Consider the following 10,634-nt stretch of genomic DNA (forward strand, 5'->3'; position numbering starts at 1 on the left):
GTAGTTTCACAGTAGTATTCTAAACACTGTAAGGAAGGAAGCCCTCAAAACAGATTGTTATAGAACAATGATCAAAGTGGTTAGGCCTAGGGTGAAGAGAATACCCTGGCCTAGACCTCATCACTTTAGAGCAGGTATGTCAAACTCATGTTGTCACAGCAGTGTCATGCGGCATATTGGGACTTTTTTCTCCCGGGTGTGGGGGTGGCCAGCACATGACCTATCCAGCCTGTGGGCCAGGAGTTTGACAGCCCTGCTCTAGTAAAAGCACACTAAGTATGAGAGCAAGCTAGGAATTAAGTGTTAATAATAGAGTTTTCAAAGCAAGTTTGAAAGGTATGGAAAGGATCACCCACCATGAGCAATGTCATTTTTGGGAAGAAGCATGCCACCATTAATTATTACTATTTTAATGGAATCATTCTAGTTTCAGCACACAAAATATGAGAAACCAATATCAATATTTTATTTTAACAACAAGCATGAAAAATTATTTGGGAAATGCTACAAAACCTTTGTCCAATTTTTATGGTTCACCCCCCCCCGCCCGGCTCCATCTCCCTCCCTCAATTTTAGATTATAAATTTTTAAAAAAATGTTGATAATTTGGGCAATGCAACTTCCACAGCTTATCAGAAAGGTATACATCAAAAAGAAAGAAAGAAAAGAAAAGAAAAAGGAAAGGAGTAGCAGGTCCAATTCCACTTTATCTGTCTGGGCGAGCCATTCCTGGTCTGGTTGGTACCATCATGGGTCTGGATGGAGGTCTCATCATTGGTGGTCCTGGCATCATTGGCATATGTCCTCCCATAGGTGGCCTCATTCCTGGAGCTATAAAGGAAAAAGAAAACATAACATAAAAGAACATATCACTGATTTATAGCCCAATATGTCACAATGCTTATCTAATTTCTGATTAAAAGAATCTTTCAATTTCTGTGGAGCACTTTCTATGTTTTCTTTACATTTTGCAACACAAAAACAAATTCAAAGAAAATTTTATGTGGATTAAAACTATTAGATGTAAAGGAATACAAAGTTGATTTATTTGAAAAAGGAAGGTAAAACAAAATATCTTGTTCTAGAAACTCCTTGTGGACTTTCCTCTGACATAAGGACTGAAAATATGATTTTAATGGATTTATTTATAGATAAGAAATAGGATATAGGATGGAGAGATAAAAGTCTGTAACCTTATAGGGTCTTAATCACAGGTGTCAAACTCGATTTCATTGAGAGCCACGTTAGGGTTGTGTTTGACCTCAGGGGGTTGAGGGGGACATGGCCAGCTCGATGTCATTCGTGTCGTTTTTTAGCCCTGACAGCCTCCTGCAGCCCCCTGCCAGCGAAAACGGAGCTCAGGGGCGGCCCCTTCCAAGCTCTGTTTTCACTGGCAGAGGCACCCCAGGCCAGTCCTTTGCGGTTTCCAGGATGGCCCTGTGGGCCAGATCTAAACACCCTGCGGGCTGAATCCAGCCCACGGGCCTTGAGTTTGACGCCCCTGGTCTAGATTCAATAATTTATTTACTTGTTCTGATAAAGGTCATGAATTTACTTGTTCTGATAAAAGTCATATATTTCTTATTGTATTCTTACTTCTTTCATCTCGTTTTCTTGTATTTTTTACTGTTTTATTCTATTCTTTTCTTTTTTAAGTTTAATTTGTATTATACTTTTATAAACAAAATTCTTAATAAAAATTACACAGTTGTTCCACTACAACTGCCTCAAGTGGTTTTTCTATATGCTCTATTTTGATATTAGTAGTCTAGCCAAATTGTTTTGAAATCAAGCAAATTCTTCTAAAGCTTTTATTGCATATTTATTTGCTTGGAAGGCCTGGCAATGAAGGCAACCAGAGCATGAAAGAATGAAGAAAAAAATCCTGTCAGAGTATATTCATGAACTGGAATAGAGCTTAGTAACAAGGTCAGCCAATGAGAACTGAATTGGGGGCTGAAACTTAAAGAGAGAATCTGGACATGGTTTATCTGTTCTGTGCTCAGCTTTAAAATGAAAGAAAAACTATCTTGTTTGCTTGCTGAAACTGAATTCTGCTCTGAGCTACTGCTGCTTGTGTTTTTGCTTATGTTACGTTGAAAAAATTTACAAATGGTATTGCAAACTTTACTCATATTATGTTTATAAAGAAGTTAATGATCCTGCTGAATCAGTCATCTGTGTGTTTTCTGGACTTGAGTTTATGCTGCAAACTTTTAACAAATCCAACCTCTTCAGAGCAAGAAAACTACACTACAAAAATGTGTCTTGTCCTTTTTAGAGTCCCACCTAATAAATGAAATACAGCAAAACAAGATTGAGAGGAAGGAAGGAAGGAAATAAAATTTCACATATAGTTTTAGCCTATATTTCCTTCCTTCTGTAAACCTACATATCACAATTTGATCAGTGAGAGAAGTTAGTAAAGTAACTCCAAAGTAAAGAGATCTGAAAATTATAGAAAAGAAATACTTGGAGTTTCTCTGTGCAGTAACAATAAGATTTGCAGTAACAAATCTTTATCCCTAAACGTTCTAGTCATCCTTCTGCAGTGGTACTGGCACAGTCCTGTTTTTTTTCATGGGAATTTTTTGTGGCAACCCACAATACACCACTTCTAAAGATTTTTTTCCTTGCTATGGCACAGTCCAAATTTTGATCCTTGATAATCACTAGCCATCTTTTAATATACAGGTTTGCTGTTCCACAAAAAGGATGTAGTGTAACAGCAGCTAGTCTTTTACCATACACATTTTCAGAATAGGAAGATGTAAGCATTTATTCAATCTACAACCTACCAGGTCCAACTGGCATCATTCCTGGAGGAGGTGGTCCCATCATTGGCATCATTGGTGGTCCACCCATATGGGGTGCTGGCATCATACCAGGCCGTGGAGGACCAGCTAAAGTATAGCAAAAAAACAAATATCAAGTCTTATATCAATTCAGTATCTCAAAATGTAAAACATTTTAGTTGTGTTAAAGTTTATGTACAAATAGCAAGTGCCTATTGGATCATAACTTATTAGGAACAGGAGCAATATTCTTTAAAATGAACAACTAATATTAAAATAAAATAATATAGTATTCTCTTCTATATACTAGATTTACCAGAAATAGAGTAACCATATCCATACATACGGATATTAGGTGGTGGTGGTATCATTGCTCCTCCAGGAGGTGGAGCAGAGAACGGGGTAGGTGGGATTTTGCCTTGCTGAAATGCAGCCGCTGTATTAATGGGAAAAGCAAAAAGATATAAATATTAATACTGAAAAAATATTTTCCAATTATTGTACAACATGTACAGTGCAACTCTGTAAAGTTTCAAATAATCCACCTTATTAAGATATACAATTGTCTGGATTTATTTCTTAGTGAAAATATTTAATTTCAAAATCAAATTCTACCAAATTCATCAATTTTAAGTGTACTTTCAAGTATAAAAATAAGAGATTACCATATAACAAACAAATGCTTTTTCTAAGCTTCTACTTTTTCCACAATTTGCGCACTGATACAAATTCTGTGAGAATTATTCCCAGCTCAGTCTGAAATTCTAAATATATTTACTAGCAAGTTACAGTGATCAACTTCCATGTAAAATATTTATGAAGAAACTGAAAGCAAGTGAATAAAATAAGAGTTGCTTTTCAAAACCTCAAACAAGGTACCAATGTGTTCAGAAAATTTCAAATTAAAAATAATTTTCTAAATATTTTAAACAAAATCATTTAAATATTAAATACTAATATTAAATATTTCTTATGAAATACTGACTATATCAAGGGTTTTCTTTTAGGAATTTAGAATATGCATTCAATAATTTACATTAAAATATAGCAGTTATTTCTACCTAGCATAGGCTATAAACTTTTAGAATCCCTGTTTCTAGTACAGGAAGCTGAGGAAGACATGGATTTTCTATAGACACTAATCACAAGGTAAAGAAAGCATGTAAACACATGGCTTCTGAAATTCTTTCCAAACCCTTTAATGTTCTGGATTATGTGACCAACAAGGAGAGGTTCTAAATGGAGGAGGTGGCAAGAATCCAAGTTACTACCCAAATTCCTTTATCATGGGGATGCAATGAGAGTCCATTGGAGCTGGGTGCAAATTGCAGACTACAGGAACCAGGAGCACTACTCAGGTGACCCTGAAAACACAGATAAACCTTTAAGTGTGTCAGTGACCTTCTAAATAAAGGATCCAAATGACCAGTTGTCCAGGAATATAAATCCTTCCATTCCCCACTATCCTGTCAGAGCTGAAGAAGCTTTGATGAAAAGCGAAATGTCTTCCAACAAAAACAAGAAAGTCCTGCTGCATCCTGAAAAAGCACCATTGGGAAAACGATGATCCGGATGACTGAGAATCTCTGCAGACTTATGGTAAATAAAGATTAAATAAATATATTTATTTTTCAGCAGTCCTCAACTAGCTCTAGCCTATTTTTGAAGTTTAGATTTCTTTTGCCGGTTCTCCCAGCACTTAATTTGGTCCTATTCCTTATAGATCAAATTTATGTCTGCCATACATTGTCCACCAGTTTATGGACAATTATTCTGCTATCAAACACAATACTAAACAGCTTTGCATAATTTTATTCCCACATTTTATGAGATTAAAACAAAAGTGTTTGTACTTCATACCAGAATTTCAGGCCTGAGAAATACAAAGTAATATTTGAAATAAGACTTACTTGTTTTATCTATCAGGCTCTGTGCTTGTTCTTCCATCCATTTTTGATAGTAATCTTTTACATTCTCTTTATGTTTCCTGCCACTGCAATGGGTTTTTCTCACAGACGGCTGGAAGAAAAGAACACTCATTACTCTCCAAACACTCATTACAAACCCAAAATTTATCTCCAATGCATATATCTGGTCACAAAAATAGCCTCCCAATAAATTATCACAGCCTTTAACATTTGCATTTATGTTACACAAGTTCATTTCTCTCTCATTGCTTTTAATTATAACTGCAATTAAACACATATTTAAATAGATGCAGCATGAGTATCTAAACACATTCTCGTCACTTTTTACACCTGCCTACAAATATATTAAATAATCAGTTTTAAACTCCAATTCTTAACTAAGGAATATAATCAGAACTAACAATTGAATGGGAAAATGTTAATTTCTGACATTTCTGATCATAACACTGAAAATTTCTACTTACAGAGTCATGGGTGAGATAAGTATCACAGTAATCACAATAAAACCTGAAAGGCAAAATTCATAGGAAGTAGGAATAATTACTACTAGGTTCTTTAACAAGTGTTAGAAAATGGTTAACATATTTCAGTAAGCCAACCAATTTAATTCTTTGCTTTCATAGTAAAAGCATATTTTTCCTCAAATATCTTAAATGTTCGGTTGCATTTACTTCAAATATATTACTAAAGCTGTATCTATGTCCATCAATTCTCTGTAATAGATAAAATTAGGAGAAAAAAAGACGTGTGTCACATGTTTCTTTATAAATAACCACACAATAAAATATATCAGTTAGGATCAGCAGTTTTTAACAGCTAGGATCTCGCAATCTTAGACCCAACTCCTGATTTTGGAAACATCAATCATACACAATTCATTTCAGCAAACAGCCAAAATGGAAAGGGAGCTGCTGTTAGTATCTAATGCATTTTGGCAGTCAAGGAAATTTATATTCCTGGTAATGTATTTCCAAAAAGCGAGAAAGAGGCGGGGAGAAACTTCAACCGCAAATACTGGAGGAAAAACTAAAGCGATGTTCAAATAGAAATCCATTTAGCCAAGCAATAAGAGACGCTTATTCGTATTGCAGCATCTTCTTCTTCAGAACACATTCTCCCACCCAGCCATCCTGCATTTTCATCCCTAATCTACCCAGTTCACTCACTTCGGCATGTTGACTCCAGGCGATGCGGTTCCGACTCCCTCAAAAACGTTGTTCGGAAATGACGTTTTTGTTGCGCGACGTAGTTTTTTAACATTACATAAACAGCACTTCCGGTAAGCGTCAAACATTTCTATCTGTAAGACTGTCGGCTTGCGCGAAGAGATTGCTCCGTGGCGGAAACTTTACCGCAGGTCGAAAGCGCTCAGCGATTATAGCTATCGTTGTACCTCCTCAGTGATGTATGTTGACGTTTTATAGATTGCGGACGTTTCTGCTTCGTGTTCCCTTTTTCCTTTCATAAATGTTTTGAAGTTCAATTTTCTTCGTTCCCCGTCAATAGTCAATAATTCGGGATTATGTGACAATTGTAGCTCAATCATTTTGGAGTACAGCTGGTTATAGTTCACAGTATAAAGGAATGGGGCGGGGAGGGATTACGGAGGAAAGAACTGTAGTATTTATATAATAGGGTTTTGAGATTCAGAAGTTGTATCAGATCGGTTGTTCATAGATCAATCAATTTGCACTGGGTGATGTAAATATTTTCCTAATTATAGAAGCAACAGCTCTTGCTCTTTTTCGCCCCTAACACAATTGTTTAAAGGTTTTTGCCAGTAATAGACATATTGATTGGTGCAATATCCTAATTGGATTACAGTATGGGAACATAAATTTGCATAGGCAACTGTAAACTGTTGATTGATGATCTTAACTGTAACCCATATGGTGGGTAAGTGAGACAGCTGAAATAAGCAATGTAATCAGTGTGTACAACTCACTGGTAGATTAAAAAAAGGAACAAAAGCTGAACCAAGCAAGCTATATTTCTTTCAGTATACTTTAAAATTAACACTGGAAGTCATTCAGAACAGAACAACCAGCCGTATCAGTTTCCGAGTGAATCAAACTAGCTGAATTCATCAGAAATAGAATGGATTAAAGTATTAACAACCAAAAACTTCAAGAACTGCTCTAATCAATATTTCATATCTCTGAAAAATTTGCAGCAACCTGATGAACTAAATATGATAGTTGCACAATACTAGGAGGAGAGTAGAACAAATCCTAAATCTTCCATAAGTTTTACTACCCATGTAGGGATTTTTGAAATAATTCACAAAATACTGCCTTTTCAGCTAGCCAATCTTAGGGCTGTTTCTTATGCTTTCCTCCCAATCATGAATGGAAAATTACCGTATTTGCCGGGCGTATAAGACGACTTTTTGTCCTAAAAACATGCCTCCAAGTGGGGGTCGTCTTATACGCCGGTAAATACATTGTCACTCGGTGCAAGAGCGACGGGGCGGAGCTCCGCAACTTGCGAAGCCCCTTCAAGCCCAGCCGGAGTCTCTCTTCCTCCTCCTCCCACCCACCCACCCACCCTCCGCCCGGCTCGGGCGCTTGCGGAGGCCAATCTGGAGGTGGGGTGGGGTGGAGCGGGAGGGTCTCTGGCGGGGCCGCTTCGCCCAGCCAGCCCCGAGCCGCGTAATGGCCCGGGGAGTGGGGGGAGAAGGTGGTGAGGGTGGACTGTGGCGCCCTCCTTCTGGGCAGCGGGGCGGGGGCGGCAATTTGCTCCTCCCGCTTCTCCCTCCCTCTTTGAAAGACCGGGAGGGCTGTGCTTGGGGCGGGGAGGGGTGTCCTCAGGAAGTTCCTGATGGGACCCCGCTGGGCAGGGCCACCCGGCTCCCGAGCTGCTTTCCAGGGTCCCCTTGGGAAGAAAAGGGTCCGGTGGGCGGTGGAAGAAGGCGAGCGCCCTCCTCCCGCCCCCTGTCCCGTCCCGTCCCTCTTCTTGTCCCCTCCTCCCCTCCCCGCTTAAGAGAGAAAGATCTGCCTCCCTGCACCGAGCTTCCACCCGGCGCCGCGTCTCCCGGCCAGCGCGCTGCGACTTGGGAACCGGCCAAGCGACTTTAAAACCGAGCGGAGGCCAGAGATAGCCGGAATTACCCTCCACACCACACACACACACACACACACACACACACAGAGAGAGAGAGAGAGAGAGAGAGAGAGAGTTGGCAGCTGTCCATCCCCACCCTTGGAGTCCCGATGGCACGCACGCGGGGCTGTCACAAAGAAAGGGAGAGGAATTGAGTGCCAGCCTGAGAAAGGCGAAGCTGCCTCTCTAAAGCATATTGGTGGCTTTGTAAGTTTGGGGGAAAGGGGTTGGGGGTGTCAATCAAGAATTATATCCAGAATACCCCAAGTGTTACAACTTACCGTATTTGCCGGCGTATGAGACGACTTTTTTGCCTTGAAAAGCATGCCTCCAAGTGGGGGGTCTTATACGGCGAGTATATAACAAAAACTATATTTTGAGTGGAAATGTTGGGGCTCGTCTTATACGCCCAGTCGTCTTATACGCCGGCAAATACGGTACTTATATGACTGCATTTTCCCACAATCATATCTCAATGTTTCGACCAGACAGTAGGCAATCGGGTCAGTTCCCCCCTTCTTGCCTCAGTTAGTTGCCTTGGGATTAGTTAACATAGTTATAATTCTTATATTTGTATTTGCAATGTGCTATACACATGGCTACATTTGAAGACCATCCGGAAGTTACAGAAGGTTCAAAATGTGGCAGTGCTAGTAGGAATACTCACTACTTCTGCTCATGTGTAACTGCTGCTATTTAAGTTCCATTTGCTATCAGTTGGCTTTAAGGTGGTAGGTTGTTAATCTTTATAACTCTTCCATACATTTGGGCAGAGTAGATATGCACAGTCTGTTCTATTAAATGTTACTCTCAGGACTTAGCAAGTGTGCCTTAGGAAGTGTGCTGTTCCACCCCCTGGAATCATCCCTCCAGAAATTCCGATGGTGCCTATTCTGGGGTTCGGAAAAGCCCTTAAAATTTGGTTTTGTTCCTTGGTGTAGAGCATAGGTGTCAAACTCACACCACAGTGGTGTAAAATGACATATTGGGACTTTCCCCCCCCTTTGCTAAACCAGGTGTGGGCGTGGCCCATGGGCTGGGAATTTGACAGCCCTGGTGTAGAGTAAATGTGTTGAGGGAGGGAGGATTGCATCATGCTTTATACTATCTGTTTTAGTTTGGACTGTTTTTAACCTTGCATTAGATTTTGTAAGCCACTTAGAGTCTATTAGTGTGGGTTCAATGAAATAAATAGTGGAATATAATATATAGGATACAAATATATATGTATCTAGAATTCTAGTCAAATAGTAATGCAGATATGAAGTACCTATCTTGTATAAAATACAGGGAATGAACTTTTTATTAATCATGTATTTAATGTTGGCAGCTTAGCCAAGTAGATGAATTATTTTGGAATATTTAACATGGTATATGTTTCTTTATACAATTTATCCACTGCTTGAATTCCAATAGTCTCTAAGTGGTTTGTGGATATTAGTCATACATAACAGTAATAAATACAGAAAATTACATTTGATCATTAAAATTGAGAGCTCCATACTTAAAATATAAACTTCCAAAATTGCTGATCACAATTGTTCATTCACATAATTATTTAATCATAGATTATAATAAACTAAGTACTAGATTCTTGCTAAATATTCACATTTATTTGGGATTTAAAAGCTTCACTAAATTTAATGGAGCTTATTTCAGTTTCAACTTCATCAATTACTATAAGTTCTAAATGGGTATTTTATTTTTCTATCTCAGAGTTAGAAAATAAAAACAAACAGCCTTATTAATAACCAATACAATTTGAGTGGGCAGTAAAACAGATGTAGAAGTAGGTTTTATAGACAGCTTGCTAAATATTGGCAATGGTTACTCTTAAATTTATAGAAAATAAAATTAAAACTTAAAAAATCATTATCAATTATTTGTTGTCTCATTTCCTCAAATGCAAAACATGAATATTCCTTTGCCTGTAATAAACTATTCATTCAGTTTTTTTATATCTGCCATGAAACACAAAATGCAACTCATTTCATAAGGTGCAAGTCTGAACCAGTTTCTTAGCCATCTTTGTGGTAATTGTATCCCATTCTTTTTTAATGATGACCATAACAACAAAAAATCCAGTTGCTCAGTTAGAAGGGGGAGGGAGAGGAAGAAAAAGCCCATAAAATTAAATAAATGTTGTTGTTAGCCTTCCATTTCTATGTCAAAAGTCCGGAAGCAAACGTTAACATAGTTAGGCCCTTCCAGATTTCAGGCAAAACACAGAAAGGTGGGGTTATCTGAAAGATGGGCAACGGAGATAACCTATAATATACATCGCAAATAAGAACTATAACAATGGTCTAAGAGTTATGTGTTTTGAATCCCTTCTTTATGGAAAATCAGATTTGTAGGATATAAAATATGATTTAGGAAATGCAAATGGTAATCAACTAATTTCCTCTTATTTGCACGGGACTGATTCACTGAGTTAAATGTCCTTCCTGTCCAAACGGGGGGAAAAACAATACAAAAACAATAGAGCAACAAATACTTTAATGACCTTCATACACACGGAAGTTAGAAATCCCATGGGATTCCAAGAAAGTCCCCAAACAAAGACGGGCAAGGCTCAGTGCGATCTAAGGTTACTATTGCAGCTCAAATGTTTTATAAAGTCTCTTTTGAGCAGAACTCGGCTCCATTGTGAATCTGGTCTTGGAGGCAGCAAAAGGGAAGTAAGTTTACCACTCTCCCTTTCCAAGGAATCGTTTGAATTTCTCCGTCGAGTCTCCAGCCCTGACTCAGCCCCACTTCCGAGCCCACGTAACTTCAGTCGGGGATTGTCACCTGAGACTGAGACCCC

The 10,634-nt window shown here is 38.5% G+C and overlaps 1 protein-coding gene across 1 annotated transcript; it reads right to left on the minus strand.

The window, feature by feature from the left end:
• Positions 1–452: 452 nt before the first annotated feature.
• Positions 453–6,632, minus strand: SNRPC (small nuclear ribonucleoprotein polypeptide C). Its single transcript, XM_026680403.2, has 6 exons — positions 5,890–6,632; positions 5,188–5,230; positions 4,706–4,814; positions 3,142–3,231; positions 2,799–2,903; positions 453–831 (listed from the first exon to the last, which is right to left on the minus strand). The coding sequence occupies exons 1-6, from the start codon at positions 6,015–6,017 to the stop codon at positions 707–709; spliced, it is 600 nt and encodes a 199-aa protein (XP_026536188.2). The 5' UTR covers positions 6,018–6,632; the 3' UTR covers positions 453–706.
• Between the last annotated feature and the right edge of the window lie 4,002 nt (positions 6,633–10,634).

The sequence above is a fragment of the Notechis scutatus genome, chromosome 3, assembly GCF_049901735.1.
Source record: "Notechis scutatus isolate UNSWTSFEM ecotype Mainland chromosome 3, rNotScu1.2, whole genome shotgun sequence".
Classification (NCBI taxonomy): domain Eukaryota; kingdom Metazoa; phylum Chordata; class Lepidosauria; order Squamata; family Elapidae; genus Notechis; species Notechis scutatus.

Coding starts and splice junctions, on each gene's coding strand:
- SNRPC (XM_026680403.2), bottom strand. CDS start 6,017: ATGTTTGACGCTTACCGGAAGTGCTGTTTATGTAATGTTAAAAAACTA. Junction 3,232..4,705: donor GAGCCTGATAGATAAAACAA/GTAAGTCTTATT, acceptor CCATTAATACAG/CGGCTGCATTTCAGCAAGGC. Junction 832..2,798: donor AATGATGCCAGTTGGACCTG/GTAGGTTGTAGA, acceptor TTTCCTTTATAG/CTCCAGGAATGAGGCCACCT.